This window comes from Argiope bruennichi, chromosome X1 (genome assembly GCF_947563725.1).
Source record: "Argiope bruennichi chromosome X1, qqArgBrue1.1, whole genome shotgun sequence".
In the NCBI taxonomy this organism is placed as follows: Eukaryota; Metazoa; Arthropoda; class Arachnida; order Araneae; family Araneidae; genus Argiope; species Argiope bruennichi.
The window spans coordinates 28,405,160-28,424,827 of NC_079162.1; the positions used below are offsets into that span (position 1 = coordinate 28,405,160).

The following is a 19,668-nucleotide window of genomic DNA, read 5'->3' on the forward strand; positions in this document are numbered from 1 at the left end:
ATTATTATTTTTGATGGTAATGAGAATGTTGAACTGCAAAGTTTTTGCATGTTTTATCTGTAATCTGTATCTATTTTTCTGAATTACTGTGAATTTAAAAATCGGTTGAAATTTATTTTAAAACAGTGTTTCATTCATTTTTCAATGAAATGAGTTAATTTGGGGGGAGGGGGAGCAATAGAAATAACTACTTTCAAGATGAATTGTTTGAGAAATGCTTTAGATTAGCTATAATTTTAAATTTTTGCATAAAAAAAAAGACAAAAAAAAAACTCCTTTGAAACCAAAATAAATCTGATAATTAACCAAAATATACCAGTTAAACTATTTAACTATTGGGAAAAAATGTTTTTTTTTTCTCTTTCATTAAAAACTGAAATAAAGCATTTTTTTTTTTTTTTTTAGTTTTTTAGGTTTGTCAAAGGATTTGCTTAAAATTTTGCAGTTAGCTTAAGAAATATATTATCTTGTTCATGAACTATAAAAAATAGGTTGTATTTCTACCCACTCTTTGAATAATGGGATTCGATTGATAAATAGCATGAAATTCATTTACATATAACACATTAAAACTAAATAGAATATTTCTAAATGAATAAATTACTTATTTTCTAGTTCAGAAACAGCGGAATATATTAAGAAGTCATTATACCAAATTTGAACAAAAAACGTATTGGATTTTAAGTGTTGTTTTGTAAATGAAGTGTCAAAGAGAATTTGGGGAAAAAATAATATTTAAAGTATTAATATATCGTTATATAATGCAAATATAAAAATCAGTGCAACTTACCTTTTAAATATATTTGGAAACAAAATGCATACAGTTATGAAGAAAATTGTATAAAAATAAATTTTTTAAATTATTTAAAATTCTTAATATCTTTGCAAATATTCGACTTTTCTATGTAGTCGCCTACCTTAAATTTGCAAAAATAACTTGAAATTTCATTTCAAATAATATTAGTTCAAACTATTAGTTGCTAAATTAAATCTAATGCTGATGCATTAGCAACCAAAATACAGTTATGTGTTTTTGATTCTAAGATATTCATTTAGAAATTCTCGCTGTGTTACGGAAAAAATTTGAAACATTACTGTAAATAAAATAAATGTAGCTAAGTGTACTGTTTCATGCCAGTAAACATACAGCTAGTATTTGTATAATATGCGAGTGGAAACTAAAGAAAAATTATTTAAAATGTTATAATTTCTGTTGCTCTCTTATTTCTTCTGTTCAAATAATTTTCGTTGATAGATTATAATGTTAATTTAAAATCATTAAATATATTGCTGCAAACATGTCAGGACAAGTTAAAAAAAATTATACAGTAACAAATATTATCTAATTGAAGAGAGAATTTTTACATTTTAAGATGGATTAAAAACCATTGTTGTATAATGAATATATATATATAGATACTTTATTAATCAAAAATGTTTTTAGGAACATCAGAATTTTGCTTTATATTTAACAAAAAATGAATGAATAAATTTGGATCTAAGAGGTATGTTTTCACCATGCAAATGATATGTGTGAAATTTGATGGTTTTAAGTTCAACAGATTCTTTATTTAAAGCTCAAATATACATATCTTTTAATATTTTGCATATGAAGAAAAGTGTACGAGATTTAATTTTTTTTTCTCCCCAGTTGCATCAAAGTTGCATTGTTACCAATATCTTCTGATGAATTGGGCACCTTTACTACAAGTCCTTTAGAAAATTTAAACAAACCAACTATTGGAGAAACTTTTAGATTTAATGTCCCTCTTAGCAAATTATGCACCAAAACACTGCAGGTAAACATATGGTCTGTTGGAAGCAACACTGAAGAAGAATGTTTGGTAAGTACATATGTTTTTTACTTTCTTATTTTAATTTTTTTTTTGTATCAATAACATTAAGTATTTTATTTTGATAGTTGTAAATTGTTTATATTTGTAATTTTTGCAGTATATCTTGTATGTAAATACTAATAATTTAATGATACTGAATGGATTAACTAAGTTGTGCAAATTTTACTTTTAACCAGAGTTTAGCATCAATCATTTATCAAAAGTGTCTTAAATTCTTAAATATCAAGCATTTGATAAATTAAATTCATGTTATAAAATTTCTATTTAGTGTCCAAAATAGCAAAAAAATATAAATTGTAAAACAATTCCTAAAACACCTTTTTTAAATAAACACATTAACAAGAAAATGTCAACCAGTTTATTTAAAGTTTCATTTAGTGTTTATTTAATGTACGAGTTGCAATTTGTTATGCTTTGCAGATATTATAATTAAACCGAGATTTATCCAAGGAAGTGGATATTTTAAAAATCCTTCATAGAAAAGAATCCTTATAATTATTTTAAACTATGGCAGGTTATAGAGATGGAAAATAAGCAATAATCTGTACAGTTCTTGGGAAATTGGTATAATTTTCTACCTTGGTCTAAACCTCTTTTAATGAGTTTGTGCCTTTAGAGAGATGGGAATACATCCTATTTGAAATCCTTGTTTTTAGAAAAAGATCTATGAACCAGATGTTAATGTGCCATTCCAGTATCATAAATCTAGCTTAGAGCTGTTGACTTTTTATTCCTGTATTCAGGGTTTGGCCCTATTAGCGGTTTATTAGACATAAAAAAAATTAATAAATTCCCCATATTTTGTATGAACTTTAATAATAGCTCATTTCATTTCTATTTAATGAAATAACTCTTAATATCGCAATTTTATTTTAGGGCAGTTCCCAAGTTAGTCTTGCTGATTTTTGTCCAGAAAGTACTGTGACAAAATGGTACAATGTGCTTAGCTTTCGTTTTATGCAGCCAGATCCTCTCCCTGAGAAATGCCATAAGGTAATGATTTAAAATGATTTTTTTTCATAATAAAAAATTGTTTTTAAAATTATTTTTTTCTTCAGTAAGTAAAAGGAATTTTCCTATGATATTTGAATTGTATTATGATGTATGGGGTAATAAACTCAATTTTTTGTGCATTGAGAAAAATAGTACTAAAGAACCGTATTTATTGTATTGTATTGCATGAGTTGAAATGACGTTATTAAATTTAGGTATTGAGTTATATCTTCATTTTATGTGTGTATATATTTTAGGGTTTAAATCATTTCCGCTTTCTTCAAATATCTATTTTGAAAAAAATGCGATGCATTGAAATAATAGTAGGTTTTAAAAAATATCGATAATTATTTAATTGTACAGTTTAATAAAAATTAGCAGTCTAGTATATTTGCTTTTGATAATTTGAAACTAAGAAAAACGTTCGATTCCATTACCTTGTAATTACATGCAGTGCCAAGTGATTGTAGCTTATTTACTTTAAAGCATTTTTCTTTTTAACCTCTTTTAACATAGTAATTTTTTTTGGTTTGAAATTGCTTATTGCAAAAGGCTGCCTAATCGTCAACTTCGGTCTAATTTCTTCATAAACTTAGAAGATATTCATACTGAATAATATTAAATTTAAGGTTATTCAATTTTACTTGAATAAACAAAAGAATAAACTTTTTTTTGAAAAAAAATCTTAATTCTTTGAAATTTCCCTCTAATGTTTCAATTGAAATTTTAAGTTTTTCTTTAGATTTTTGTTTGTATTATTGTTCCGAATATAGATTTTATCAAATAATTATGTAATTTATTCTCGTTTTTTTTTTTTTTTTATTTACGTTTTTCTGTTCAGAATTAATTGACTGTTGGTATTTTGTCTGGGTGTAAAAAGAGACTGAGGGATGGAATTCCAATTTGTTTTTACTTATCTATATTCCAATAAGCAATTCTGTTACCGAATTTTGTGAGTTGCATATTTGTATAACTTTACAAAGATGAAGAATTAGTGAACGATTACGCACTTCCCTTGTGTTACTAATTGTATCTTGTATTTGGATGTTGAATTTGCATTGTTGTTTAAATGAGCAATTTTAATTTTTTGCAGAGAAAGGACAATGATGTTCGCTCAGATGTAGCAGAGCAATTGCATACAAAAACCTTTGTGTTTAAAGAGGAAAGCAGTGACGAATCTACCATTATATCATCTCAAACATCTACTTTAACTAGAAATCAAGGTACTTGTTAGTTTTTCATATCAAAAATTTCATTTTTATCAACTTCTTAACTTATTGGGGCTTCAAGTCGCAACAAATTAAATGTCAATTTTTAAATATTTATAACATAAATTTTACATTCTATTGCCTCTGACTTACATTCATATAATAGACAAATAGTTATAATTGGAAAAATATTTTTAGATGAATATTAATTATAATATATATTCTAAGTACAGTCAGATCTCTCTTAATGAATACCTCGTATAACGAGTGATTCACTTAACGATATATGTTTCTCAGAACGAGTGTCCAAGTGACACCTTGACGTCTCATGCTGGATTGGCTTGTGTCGGTCTGTGTTGCTTTTTGAAGAGAATCCGTATAATTTCATGAAAAAGATTTCGGTCTGATAGTATTGGCAGAAGCGACCCCGATGAGTTTGAACAAATGCCTTTGTAACTTTAATCAACAAGATCATGTTTTTGTCCAAGATTAAGGGGCTAGTGGTGGATAGCAAGGACATCGATGAGCTGGTGGTAAAACAGCCTGAACTAACGAAGAGCGTATGGAGCTTATTTCTGTGTCACAGTAAAATGCTGTAGGGGAGATTTAGTCAAGAGATGAAGAAATAATTGACGCAACAGAGCAACATCTTTCCGATGAAATAAGGGAGATGTTGAAAACATGGGAAATTATTGCATGGAACGTTGAGGAGCATCATTCTAATAAGGCTGTAGCTATGTGCTATCCTACAACTTCAAACTATAGTGTTGTCTCATTTTGCCGAATTTTTGAAGCATAACCAAAGGCAAATGTGTTTAAACAAAAGCGTACATTATAAATAATAAATTATATTATTATAAACTTCAGTATTTTTTGTAACAAATTTCATTATCTTGTTTTACATGGATACCTAATGGGGAAAAAATTGTTTCTAGTGAGTGCTTCGCATTACGAGTACGATAAGGGTGCGAATTATGATCGTTAAGTGAGGTTGCATTGTAAAATTAAATTGTAATGTATTTGACTTTTATAGTGATAGTATATTTTATAAAATTAAATATATTTTATGGTAGTTAAAACATTTCTACACAATATTTTGGCGGAATTCTAAGATGATGGGTCTCGTAGACTGCACGTCCCTAATTAAATCAAGTTTTCACATCCCCAGTTAAGATATGAACACATATTTATCTTTATTAAACAACTTTCATGATTTTTTTCTAAATTTTATTTATAAAACTGAAGTTTTGTTGCATATTATATCAGGCAAATTTATTAAATGTTTTGTTCAAAACTAATTAATGCACCTCAGTTTACTTTAGTTATTAAAAAGATCTTCATAAAGTTACAAACATTTTTTATCGTTAGGATCTGAAATGGTAGAATGTGGAATAATTGGAGATGATGATCTTGAAAGTGGAGATGATGATGATGATGAGGATGATGATGATGAAGATGATGAAAATGAAGCAGGTGCAATTGAAGATCTAGTAAGTTTTACCAAATAGGATTATCTTTGTCTAAATATTACCTTCAATTACTGTCCATAAAATATATTTATATATTCTTTATTCAATTTATATAGTGACTCAGCACATTTTATTATTGTATTATTAGTTGAAAATGTCGTATGTTGCTACTAATCTAATTCGTGAAAAATATTTAATATAAAATATTGTTTTATAAGATGAGTTGTTTATTATTTCAGTGTACTGCATATTTAGTGTCATTAAATGGAGTATTTTTTCATGTCCTATTGAGTGGTAAAAAAAATTACTCACATATATTTATGCTGTACTTCTTTTTATTTCTTTACAAATGAAATAAAAAAATTATGAGGTACTTGCAATCAAGTATAATTTTGATGAAATTAGCGTTTTAGTGATAGACACTATGCCTTTTCTCAATGTTATTCATGTAATGCTAAATGTGATATTTGATTTTTTCGAGTTATATAGAATTCTAGAATATTTGTGTTATGAATTGCAGCAAACCTGTATAGACTGTGAAGCAGAGCGCTTAGCAACTGAGGTCACAACTGCATCCTGTGTAGAGCTATGTGACAAAGAAACAAATACAGAATGTGTTTTCTTACCAGAGAAGGCGCTAAAGAAACGATCAGATGAAGCCACGAAAAGTGCAGCTATTAAAAGATCACAAACATTTTCTCCTAGTGCAGCTGTTAATAAACATCAGTATATATGTAGAGTAAGTAAATGCGTGTCGTTTTATTTTTCAATATGGGAGCAATTTTGATAAATTGCGTATGTGTTTTTATATATGAAAAGTATATTTGCAAAATAATTGTGTAATATTTTGGTGTCTAATGTAGTTTTTGCTTATGATGTCCAAATTATTTAGCAGAGCATTTTGCAGATATAGAAACAATATGTATTGTAAAGATTAAGTTTCTGTAAAATAAATTATCAGTAAACTAAATATTTGTAATTACACATGTATAAACTTCTTGCTTCATTTTTTCTGTATAAATGGTGAATCCAAATACAGTAACATCGGTAGAGGCATTATTTTTCTTTCATATAACAAAGTAAAGGAAATTAATGTACATGATTTTATTTTATTTAAGCATTTGAATTAAAATTTAATTACTTGTATGACTACCTTAACTTTTTGAACGTGTAAATTTAGAATGTTCTACAAATTTGAGATTGGATTGGATGAATAAGTCTTAAGATTTTAGTAAAAGTAGGAGCATATTTATTTTATAACATTTAGTATGTGAGCAGATTTTCATTTAAGTTTCCTAATTTGCTAGAAGATGTTATTTATGTATTCTGGATGCAGTATTTTTTCCATGCCTTCTTAACATTATGTAAAAGTACCATTCTAAAGGGCCCACTATTAAACAGTTTGCTTTTCTTTTTAATTGCAGCTGAATCGGAGCGACAGCGATAGTTCTATGCCTTTGTATCGCAGAGGAGGACCTTTTCAAAGAAATTCTCTTGAAAGGAGAAGTTTGAGATGGAAAAAGGTTTGTTTTGCTATTTTCTTAGTTTCAAATGAATCTTTAATTTAAAATTAAATTTTTTCAAGGAAGTAAAAGAATTTTTTTTAAAATTTTCTGAGAATACTTGTTAGCTGAAGTAAATACAGCATGTCATATTCATTTTGAAAAGCATTTCAAATCATTAATATATTTATAACAGCATACTGTGAAAAGAATATTATCTTAATGCTCATGCTTTTCTGCATTATAATAATACTAAATTGAAATAAATTTATTTATTCTGTAAATTTCATTTCCATTTAGTTTGTTAGTACTGCTTTGCTATATTTTAACAATAATTATAATGTTTTTAAATCCTGTGAAATATCGCTCTTCCGACAATGATTTTGTACGCATTTTCTGTATAAAAATACTTTCTTTAGTGACCTTTAAATAAAAACATGACACATTTCCGCTGAAATGCCGTTTTCGGAATTGAATTTAACGATCTTAAAGTATCCTCATAAGTTCGGAAACAATTTTGAGAATATTATTTTAAAAAAGCATTGTAATAACATTTTATGTTCATTATTAAATATTTCAATATAAGCAATAACAAATTTAACTATCTCAGATTTAAAAAAGCTCAATCTTAAGTAATATTTGACAAAAACTTTAAAAAAGACTCTCTTATTAAAACAAAATAAAAAGTATAAAATTGCAAATAAAGAATGTTCAGATACTTTAAGCACATTTGTCTAAAGAATGTATTAGAATCTAATAAAAATTCTCAGCATTAAATTTTTTATTACATTTTTGAAGTGAATAATATAGAATTCTTTATATATTTACATAACTGTCCACATAATAAAATAGGTTGTAAAATTAAAAATTTTAATGCAATTGCAGTTATTCTAGTGCACTCCCTAGAAAGATATGTAAAATCTACCTACCAATTTTGGAAGTTGTAAGTGCAGAGAGAATTCGAAAAATCATGTTTTTGAGAATAATGCATTTGAAGTACAAAAATATATTTTTAATTTAAAATTATGGAATAATTTATTTAAAATTCATCACATTTATGCATTTCACCCCCCCCCCCCCTTTTTTTTAACCGCCATATGATTTTATTCTTTTTATTCAATTTATTTTTAGCAGTTTCATTGCAGTCGATGAAGGGACGTTTCGATTCATTCACTTCTGGTCGAGAACAGTACACCGAATACCAGTTTTTTTTTCTTTACATATTTAACTCTGAAATTAAATTTTTAAATCTAGTAAAGCCTTTATTAAACTGTATTATTGCTATTTTGTCTTTTGCCCAATGTCTTGAGTTTGCAATTTCACATTTTTTTTTTTTTTTTTGAATATATTTCTGAATGAGGCCTTTTGAATTTTTCGTTTGCATTCAATTCAAATATAAATATCAGTTTAAAATTTGCAATTTTTGATATATTTATTATGATTTTTAGCACTTGGTATTGTATACTATAGTAAGACATTGATATTTGCACCAACTGTCAATGCTTTTTGTCTATGCATATGCTATTTCATATGCAAACATATGAAATAGTTGTCTATTCAGAGTTTTTCATTCAATTTTTAAGTTAACGTTATTTGTGTGCTTTTTATTTTGACTATTTATAGTAGTTTTTTGAATAAAGTTGTGTTTTTCCTTACTTCCCAATCTTTTGCATTGAAAGTTAAAAAGACAAGTAGAAAACTCAAAAGATAACTAGCAGGCATATATAATTGTAAAAAAATGACGATTATTCATTTATATGATTGAAAGTAATGAAAATTCCTTTCCAAATGTTTCACTTCCGGGGAATTTAAATTAACTTCTGGTTTCAGTTTGAGCTTTCGATGTGTTCATAAAAAGCCAATAGTTTTCTCTCTGGATGTCATAGAAATAAAATAAAAACGGCTTTGAAATATAGTGCGAGCTTTCAAATAAAACATTCTAAAATTTGGCCGAAAATCGATTTTCAACGTAGGCGAACACTTTAAGACCGAGTAGTTTTACATTTTATAACAATTATACAATATTTTTAATGTCTCAAACATTTTTTTGTAGAAATTCACTCTTCAGTTCGTAGTTATTTTGCTTCTCAGTATTTATGTTTGGCACTGTTCATTATTTTGTGGAGTTCAGCTTTTTTTTTTTTTTTTTTTTTTTTGTTCGTAACATGTTTAATGACTGAAAAATATTTTTGAATCTAAGAGAACAATTATTGTATTTCTAGCCTCCTGTGGCTTGTTCAAAGCACAGAACATCTAATTATGTTAAGTCCAACACCGTTAGAACGTCTTTAGACCTTGCTTTAGACTTACAAGCATTTCAGAGACGTCTCAGTCAGCAACAAGAAGAAATAAATAGATTGAAAGAACTGAAACGACGCCTGGAGGAGTCAAAAACTAAAGGTAATTACTGAGGTTATTGCTTCAAAAAAATTACACAATTTTGATTAAAGTGATTGGTTTTAAAGTACAGTATTTATATTTTGAAATTTTTGATCAATACTCGTTTTGCAATCTGATTTCTGTGTAATTAAATGAATACATATTTATGGAAGGGAGGTTTGTTAATTCATCTTTTCTAGCATTTTTAAAAGGGAAAATTGCTTCTCATTTATTGGATAAAATATGGTAGTGTATACTTTTTTAAAAAATTTATTTTATTTATTTCAATACCTGAATTTAGCACTCCTGTGTTTAAAATTCCATTAAAAGATACTTAATAAAAATATAACCTGAAGATCACTATAGTGAAGCTGCTATAGATTAATGAATGTTGTTTGTAATAATTTGTTTTGCTGCATAAAGACATTTATTAAATAATAATAAAAATAATAATTATTATTTTGTAAAAGTTAAGAATAGAATGGCTAAAATATAGATTCTAGTCTTTCGAAACTTTTAATTGAATTCCAGTTCAAAAATTTCGTGGAAAGTTCTTAAGAATATGCAATTAGTATTGGTAATCAGTTATCATATGTTTTAATCTGACTTAATTACTGTTATTATATATATGTTTATGTAATCATATTAATGTTATTTTAGGTGACTGTGATGTACCTCAGTGGGTATCAGAAAATGAGAGTCTACAGCAGATTTTAGCTGGTGTGAGTAAGGGAGTAAGTGTTTAATATGTAGATTCCAGCTTATAATTAGAACTAACTTTATACTATAATTATTTTTTATAATTTTTGCTTATTCTAATATAATTTGTGCACAAGGTACAAGTTTTACTATCATTGTATGAATTAATGCAAATCTTATTTGAAGATCTTGGATGACATTTCTCCTTTGTTCTTTCAGAGATTCCTCTTCTTTTATGCAGTAATGCTTGCGATTCTTTTTTTTATGCTTCAAATTCAGTGTATTCCTTTTACTCAGTTTTTCATCTGCCTGTTTAAGAGGACATATTATTTTTTATCAACAGGATTTTTTTTGGAAATTCACTCAAACTATAATAACTGTAGCTGTCTTATTTGCTGTCAAAAATTAAAAAAGGCCCCCTTTTATGGCATATATAAATTTAAGTGTGTTGCAGTTTATGAAGTTAATATTTTCTCTAGTCAAGAAGGGGCGGTTTGAACTTTGGGTTCTTTGGCTGTGTCTCATTTTCAGGACCAGAAAATTCCGGATTCTAAATTCTACCTTAGATTTGCACTGCATTCAACTAGTCCTCTTTATGATAGCTTACAATGCTTTAAATATGTGGTAGATAGAAGAGAGTGCACAGCTTGTGCTGCGAGATTCTTTCTTGCCTTCCATTTTTATCAGAACTTTTATCAGTCGATTACCGTTTTTTAGTTTTTACAGAAAAAAATTCGCAGGTGAAACTGCCATAAACTGCCACCAGAAATGCTTTTTAAGCCTTTCTGTTATCCAGAATTCTGAGCATCCATGCGACTATTATTCATATCTTATATCACCGGGAGAAATGCAGTCCATTTGATGATGTCTAATTTTATTAATTATTATCAATTTCTGTTTAGCGTTTTACCTTTAATTGTTCAAGTTCGATATTTTGTGTACAACAACCTAAGATTTAAAAAAAAAAAAAAATTGGGCGATTTATTTCTCTTACTTAGAAAAAATATGCACATGAAGATTAAATTTCTATTTTGTGCTATTTCTAAATTTTTTTCGTACTCAGAATTAAAGTGATGCCGATTTTGTCATTAATTTTTTTCGATTATTTAAAATAATTTGCTTTTGTAACTTGTCAGCCCTTTATTTATGTTATCATAATTTGTGTATAAATTATACTTGGAATTCTACATTATTTGATTTGCCTTTATTTAGGTTACAAAACCCAATTCAGAAGATAAAAAGATTGAAAAGTTATTGAAGAAAACATCTAGAGAAATCTATAAACTCCGGAAAAGTCGTAAAAAGCAACCTGATATTACTTCTTTTAGGTACGTTCTATAATAATAAATGTTGATTTCTTTTAAAATTGGCATTTGAATAAATTCTAATCTTATAAATTCGTTAATTTGACTTTTATTTTATTAGTTAAGTGATTTAAATTTTTTCCTCCTCTTGAAAGATTAAAAAAATTATGCATATAAATATGTGAATTTAATTGTTTATGTAATATTTCAGTTTTAAATAAGCAACCTCCTTTAATGATTTCCATTTTTAATTGCAGAGAAAAAATGGCTTTCTTTACACGTGTTGATATGACAGTACCATTACTACCTGCTGAGATCGGTATAGAATCAAATAATGCAAAGAAAGAACATGCACAGTTGAGGCCTTCGCAGAGTCATAGTGGTGATAAAAACAGCCAAAAGAGGTTTGAGTATGTTGTTGATCCAGAGTTAGGAGTTCAGGTTTGATATAGAACAGTATTTTTTACAGTTGTACTTCAAATTTCTCAGTTTGTATGGCTACATTAGAAAGTCTCTTAAGCTTTAGGACTTATTGAGAAAGCCTGTTTTTATGCTTCATCTTATACTTTTCATTTGTTCATGAATTCATGAATATTGAGTGCCAAGTAACAGAAAACATTTCTGGTTACTCATGTTGTTTAGACATGTACAGTTTATCAAAATAGATGCTGGCTTGTTAATGTTTATTATGGTATAAAAGTTTATTATGTGTTTAATTCACCCCAGTCATGCTGAAATCAGGTTCTTTGTCTATGCCAAATGGTCTTTGTTGAGTTGTGTATATGTATTCATTAGCTTTTAAAAAATAATTGAAAATACTAAGCTTGTGAGAATGCACAGCATTTGACAATCAAAACTCCCATTTGAAATGGAACTTCAAAGTTTTATGTTATCTAAAATTCTATTGAATTTTTAATTTCATTCTGGAGTTTTTCTAATTGTGTCTTAAAGGACAACAATATCATTGAATTTTTCAAAATCCTCATATATTTGAAACGGCTTATAAATGCTTTCATTTATTGGCTGTTTATTATTTGCCATATTATGCTTATGACTCAAGAAATGTCTTTCTGTGATTTATGTATTCTACAGTATATTATTGCTTGTGTCTTAAGCTGGTATTTTAACTTATTATTCAGATGAAATCAAGTTTGTTGACACTAAGATTCTTTTTGTCTAAATGGCAAAAAGTAAAATTTTGATTAGATGTGGTTTATGATTTAAGAAATGAATTTCTGTGATTTTATATATTTATTCTTTATATAGCTTATTATATTAGGCTAATGTGATTAAGTTATTATTCATACACAATCAAGTTTCTTTGTAAGAACTTTCATGCGATTAAAAATATATGTTAAACATATAGGAAATTTTAAAATTATTTTTGCTATTTGAGATATGCAGTCGGATTTAAGACTGATCTGTATTATCTTTTTTTTAATACTTTTATTCTAAAATGAACCATTACTTTTGGTAAATATTTGTTAACTTTGTTGTTAGTATCTGTTAAGACATTTATAAAAATATTATTTATATTTATTAATGTAGACTCATTAAATGAATTGCTTGCAATTTTGACAAATTTGTATTCTTCCTAAATTAAACTGTGGCCCTTTTTTGAAATCTCCAATCTGTTTTAACTTCTTATTTATTGGTCATAAAGTATTAATATTACTATGCAAAGGCAAAAGTCTCAGTATTTCAGATAAAAACTATATATATATATATATATATATATATATATATTTCAAAATTATTGTTCATATCCGTAACTCAAGTTTCTTTTTGTAAGGAATAGTGCAATTAAGTGCTCTTTGAATTGAAAAGAGCACATTATCAACTGCATGGAGTAACGATATTAAGATTTTGGATTCATGTTTTTAAAAAAATAGCAAAAGAAATTTCCTGTTGTAGTCGTAATGAGACCCATCATGATACTTCGCAGGAAAAACATGCAGATTATCTGATTTGTTTTCTTTTGAATGACTTAGAATGTCTGAAACTCGAGTGAAGCAAATAGTTTCTTTTTGCTTCTTATTTTTGATGATATGGTAAATTAAATTGGGGAATGCTGATTTTTTTTTCAAATTTAAATCAAATATTCACTTGAACATTAAATACTCAATATGGTAATTACTGATTATGTAAACTCATGTTGGTTGACTCCCTAAGTTATTTAATTTGTTGCAAAAGTAACATTAATATATTTTGACAACAATCAAATGCATTTTTGAGCTACTTATTTGCATGTTGTATGTCTGAACTATTCTTAGCAAGGGAAAGAAAAGTTGATTCAGTTTTATTTTTTTATTGTGTTCTTATCAATCTCATTTTCATCGCTGAAGTATTTTGAAATCATGCCATTTATAAAATTTTTCCGGTTAAGTGCTATAATGAATTTTTTAATCAACTTTCCCCCCCTTTTTGAATTCTCAGACTGATAAGAGATTACATAGTAACTCTTATGTCAGAGGCACAATTTTATAGCACTTCAAATGTTTATATGTTGCAATTATTCATTCGCATCTTTTCCAAGTAATAAAACGTGAATCTCAATGTTTTTACTCATTGTTGAATAAATCACAAATTTAATTTTAGTTGGAGCGATTCCAGTTTCTTCTATGTCAAATGCTAATTTGTATGCATGATAGTCAAAATTAGTTGACAATCATTAGTATCAACTTTTTTTGTTAATAATTTAAATATTTCAATGGATATTTATTATCTTCTAAATTTATTTTTGTAAAGTGTACCTTCCATTTAATGTTTATGTATAATTTTGATATTAAGAAGAATAACGATGTTTTATTCATATAAATCTGAGTATTTTTTAATTACCGAGTTAATGTTTTTTTAGTCTCCTTGTTGTTATGATTTCTGTTTCTTTATATGTTGCATTTAAATGCCCCCGAAAAGCAACCAGTTATTGCAAATTAAAAAAAAAATTTTTTTGAACGTAAATTGTCTTTTTATCTATTATCATTACGAAGAAGATCGTATTCTTTGTACACATTTTGGATTTAATTACCGATTATCTTGATTAAATGTGAATTGATTGATTTAACTTGGATCTGATTAAATTTATTATAAATCTTATTTTGATATTAAGATCTGAAGTTACATGAAAACATTTAGTTTTTCTTATTTCCCTCTTCAAGCAATATTTACTATGTTGAGAAGAATGCGTCGAGGATATCTTTGTAAGTTGAGTATTAGAAAAAAACAATAGTGTATGTGTTGAGCGGTGAATTAAAGATCTCGAAATTAATTTAGTTTTATGTGAAATAATAATTTTATTTTTAAAAGTAATTTGCAGTTTTCACGATCTGTAAGTATCTTTTTCAGTTACAGTATTTAATTTTTTACTGTGCTTTATATATTAGTAATTTAAAATTGGGGTTTGTTTTAAGATGTTATATGTATTTTTAGTAGGGAAGTACAGTCAGTCATATATAATTCTGTATTGCAGTAGATAAACTAAACTTTCTTTTTGGAAATCTGTTTTAGAGTTATTCCATTTTAGGCAAAATGCAGTACTTGTTGCTTTTCAGAAATTGCCCTTTCTTAAGTAAAAGTTTATATCGATCATGATTTGTCTATTTAAATTGTAAAATATAGTATACTGTATTATCAACTTCTTGAATAGAATTGAATGCTTTATTCAAACTTGTTTGCATGTTTCTTCTAGTCTGCACTTAGTTTCATTGAATATTAATTCTGATTTTTGATGATAATATACACATTTAATGTATAATTTCCCCCCCTTTTTGGTACAAAATGGCTGTTTAAAGTGTGTAAAATATTTCGTAACTATCCTATTTCAAATTATCAATTTTAAGTATTGCTAAAAATTTAGGGTTTTTTAAAAATAGTTTAATATTTGTTTAAATTTGAGTTTGGAAGTCCATGAAATGGCTTACATACTATTTTATTAAATTTTTTTTGAAATGATTTCATTTGTAATATAATCAAATATACAATTCTCATGGTCTTTATGTGTCCTTGAATTTTTTTTATGTGGCTGATTATTTTTTAATTGTAAGGCTTAGTAATCATGCATAGAAATTACCCTCAAGTTATTAGGAAATATAAATGCTATGAAAGTTTTCTTTTTATTCGAGATACACAGAATGATTTTCATGCAATTACCCCCCCCCCCCCCCCGTTGAGTTTCGGATGGTAACAGCAGTAAATGTTAAGCATAATCATTTTATTTTGTTTGTGAGTGCTTAAAATGTCATTTGAAAGAAAGAAATGCTGCTTTGAAATTTCGAAAATAGAGATTAAACTGTGCTCTAAATATAATGTTTCCTTTACTTTTGCTTGTTAATTTGAGCACTGATTTTTAGAATTTTTTAGTAGTCAAGGAATTGTATTGGTGATATAAAATGAACATGAGAAAAAATTTCATTCCTTTATTTAAGTCGTAAGAGAGGTTTGCCAAATCTTTCTCTTTTTTTTTTTTATATTCTTATTTTTGCATTAAAAATAACAGAATCGAAAGTCCTTTTTCTACTCAAATCGAACACTTTTTGGTGCTCTGAATAATTTATATCAAATCATGTCTTTAAATTGGACTCTAACGTTGTTGCTTTTTTCTTGTGAAGTTGATAACAGGTAAAGTAAGTTTTAAAAAAACACGTCTTTTGTAAAATGCGGGGAATTTTTTCCCCCTTCTATAGTATTGTAAATTATAATACTCAAACAAACAAACAAAAAAAGCCTTGTGTTAATGTTATAATACTCAATATTGTAATATTCAAACGAGGAAAAAAAAAGCCTTGTGTTCATTTGTTATAATATTCAATATTATAATACTCAAACGAGGGGGAAAAAAGCCTTGTGTTAATTTGCCATGTTAGCATTTTTAAAACTTCAGATATTGAACTTTTGGAAACATAGTCTATGCCTTCACTACCCATTTCAGAATGTTTTTATACTCTTGAATAGTTGGACTTATTTTTGTAAATATTTAGTTGAGAAATGTGGGATTTATATGTACAGTTCATTGGATTGAGGGATTTAATAAACGGTTGTTTCTTTAAAAATGTCTTCCTTATATTTGTTGGGCCATAAATGTTGAAGAGCTGCAATCATTCGTCCATTTTGTTCAAAATTTCCTGTCAAAATGTCTTTAATTCAAGAATATTTTGAAGTTTTATGTGTTATGAAATTGGACTGCTCCATGTGGATTGTACATTTATTTTACTAAAATGCTAATTTTGTAATTTAATATTAGCTCGTGTTTCCATGATTTGTATCATACTGTATTTATTATTATGTAGTGCAATAGATTGTTACAGTTAAGTGCTTTTGTCAAAATGCTCTTTTTTATGAAAATAATTTTTGTTGTCTAAGAAATTTTTGCAAAGCATATTTAAGTGCTTTTTAAACATTTTCTTAAAAGAAATGAAAATTATATTTTGAAATTAACGAAATACTTCAAATTACCTGAAGTTTAGTTTACTCTCATTGTAAATATATCTTGTGTAAGTGTAGTATCAACTCTGAAGCTCTTACTCAAAACCTTTCTGTTTGCTGTATAGTTTATACAGCTCATTGTGTTCATTCTTTAAATCAAAGTTGCTGAGATAGCTGCTTAGATATACAAAATCTCCCAAAATACATTTATTTATACTCTTAAGGACTTGGTAACAGGGTGGAAATCATCAGAGCTTATGGTAACAGTTTAATATAAAGAAATATTTAATATAAAATAGAGGAATAACTTCAAATTTAGTTTTTGAAGGTTTTTTTTTTTTTTATTACCAATTGTCCATAATCGTTGAACAGTTTGAGGTATTTTGAAGAATCGTTTTGGAATTTGTATAGGTTTTAAAAGCTCTTATAGTCGCCTTATTTCATCTATGTACTCCTAATCTTTTTTTTTTTTTAATCCTTCAATTGGAAATCTGGCTGTGGAGGAGTGTATTTTGGAAAATTCGTTTACTGTAAAAAGAACGAAGCTCATTGCTTGTTGCATACTAGATGCCAAAACTACCTTTTAGTAAAAGTTAAAAAAAAAAAAAAAATCATTTATAAATTATCATGCTGTTGGTGTTCAGTTGGCTTTCTTAGCAGATCATAATTTCTTTTTCTTTGAAACTGTTTGCACTAAATGATGTTGGGAGTAATGCAGAACTTATGAATCCAAGTTCCGTATTCTTTTGGAAGTATGTAAATAGTTACTTTGCAAACAATATAGCTAAAAGGAAGATATAATTGCATTTTAGAATATTTTTGTCGTCTTAATGATGAATTTAATTTAGTTTAATGTTATTATAATCTTATTATTGATAGGGACTGTTTTGATTTAGATTTAGGGAAAAATATATTTGTAAGGATATTATAGGTTAAAGCATGAAAAAATGACTGCTGAGAAGTTCGGTTAACATGTTTAAGCATTCTGTTTTCTGTGGTCATAAGTGCTAAAAATATATTTCCGCTCTTTGAATAAATTTGTCTTGTGCACATATTTTGGAAGTACAAAGGTGTTTAGCTGTACAAGTAAATATTCTATGTTTTGTTTTCATAAATTTATGATGCAGATTTTAGTACCCCATGGAAATAATTAATTCAATTTATATTTTTCAAAGTCTAGACTAGATATATTTTTGATGAAAATACATAAAGTATTTATTGTTCTGCATCTCTGCTGTGATAGGCCTATATTGTGCTTTATTAAAATATATCTTGCTCATCTTTGAAATTAATGTAGATGTTTCAAAATAATTCATATATAATGAATTTTTTTGTTCAATACTCTATTTCAATATTTGTGACTGAATTTTATACATATGGAATGTATTTATTGTTATCTTGTCAAAAATTTAAAGACAAAAATGGATTTTAATGATATGTTTACTTTGTATATATCAAATTGTATGTCTGTTGTAATAAATTTTTACTGTTTTCTCACTATTCTGAGTGTATTTTTTCTCCTTTTAATGATCGGTTCCAAAATCTTGAAAAGTTTTTTTATGGTTTTATTTCACTAGTCTTTTCGAATGTGGAAATATTTTCAAAATAAATTTTCAACAGAATCCAGTTTATTATTCACTATGCAAATTTTTCAATTTACTATGCGAATTCAATATGCCATTTTTCAGGTTTTTAAAAATTTTTCTTCTTAATACCATGTAGATACTATAACCCTCCGAGTATCATATTTTTTCGATACTCCTGAATGAAAGGCTGGTGAAGGTGTTTGCTCTATATGCTAATTTTGAACTGGAGTGTTTGTGAACGAATGAACCGCCTGATGAAAATTAGAAAATCTTGGGTGCCAGAGCATACACATTTTTTAAAATCGGTATTTAAATATGTTCTTTCTGTTTTGCCATTGCTAAATGAATATTATTGATTAAAAGACTAAACTTAAACTTATTCTTTCAAGCTGGACAAATTTTTAATATGTACATTAAAATTTTTTTTGATGGAGTTTAATTCGTATCATGATTTTTCCAATCTAGTTGATAAAAATGCTATTTTCTTTCATTTTATCATGTTGGGTTGCCTGGATTTAATAAATTGACAATTTAAGTGATAATTGATGAATGAAAATGTTTTTCATAAAGTAATAAGGCATTTATTTTTGCAAACTTCCTGGATAAGATTTGATGTGGACGTAATACGCGAAAAATTAAAGTCTGATTATCATGTAGACACTGCATAATTACTGAATCATCTGCTAACCAAGGCATGCATGATTTTAGCATTGCTTGAAGGCATAACAGAAATTTATTTCCAAATAAATGGTTGTTTTATGCGGGTTACTGAAAAATTGTCGAATATTGATAATTGGATTGACTGGATTATTATAATTTTGTGATTCGAATATTTACGTTTATCTAATCAATGGAATATTCAGTACGATGGTAAAAAAAATTCAAATTTAAATCCCTTATTGGAATGTATTAAAAATGCTAAGCATTGACTGTTTGACAGACAATTGTTGAATACGGCAGCAGATTAAGATATCAGTTATAAGATATTGGTTACTATCGTATATCTTTTCGTCTGCCTAATGAATTCTGTGTGATGTGTTGGATTCATATGAATTCATCGTTTCACTGTTCCACTTTAACGCCCCCCCCCCCCTCTTCCATCAATAATATATCAATAATTCCATATTACACCATCAATAAAGAATTTTTTAAATTTAAGATTGTTTTTTTTTTTAAATTTTTTTTCGTGCCCAGATATTTTATATTATTATTCATAACTTTGCAAAGGTCTTTGGATCCATTCTCCTGCTC

General features: G+C 27.1%; 1 protein-coding gene across 1 annotated transcript in view; it reads left to right on the top strand.

Moving 5' to 3' along the window:
• LOC129958193 (protein kibra-like) overlaps positions 1 to 18,321 on the top strand; it is a 47,988-nt gene extending 29,667 nt beyond the window's left edge. The window contains exons 13-22 of the mRNA XM_056070465.1: positions 1,652 to 1,844; positions 2,733 to 2,849; positions 3,943 to 4,072; positions 5,426 to 5,547; positions 6,047 to 6,265; positions 6,951 to 7,049; positions 9,251 to 9,428; positions 10,068 to 10,141; positions 11,319 to 11,434; positions 11,668 to 18,321. Of these exons, the coding sequence (XP_055926440.1) occupies positions 1,652 to 1,844; positions 2,733 to 2,849; positions 3,943 to 4,072; positions 5,426 to 5,547; positions 6,047 to 6,265; positions 6,951 to 7,049; positions 9,251 to 9,428; positions 10,068 to 10,141; positions 11,319 to 11,434; positions 11,668 to 11,857 (1,438 nt within the window). The 3' untranslated portion in view covers positions 11,858 to 18,321. The remainder of the gene's footprint in view (positions 1 to 1,651; positions 1,845 to 2,732; positions 2,850 to 3,942; positions 4,073 to 5,425; positions 5,548 to 6,046; positions 6,266 to 6,950; positions 7,050 to 9,250; positions 9,429 to 10,067; positions 10,142 to 11,318; positions 11,435 to 11,667) is intronic.
• Positions 18,322 to 19,668: the final 1,347 nt, after the last annotated feature.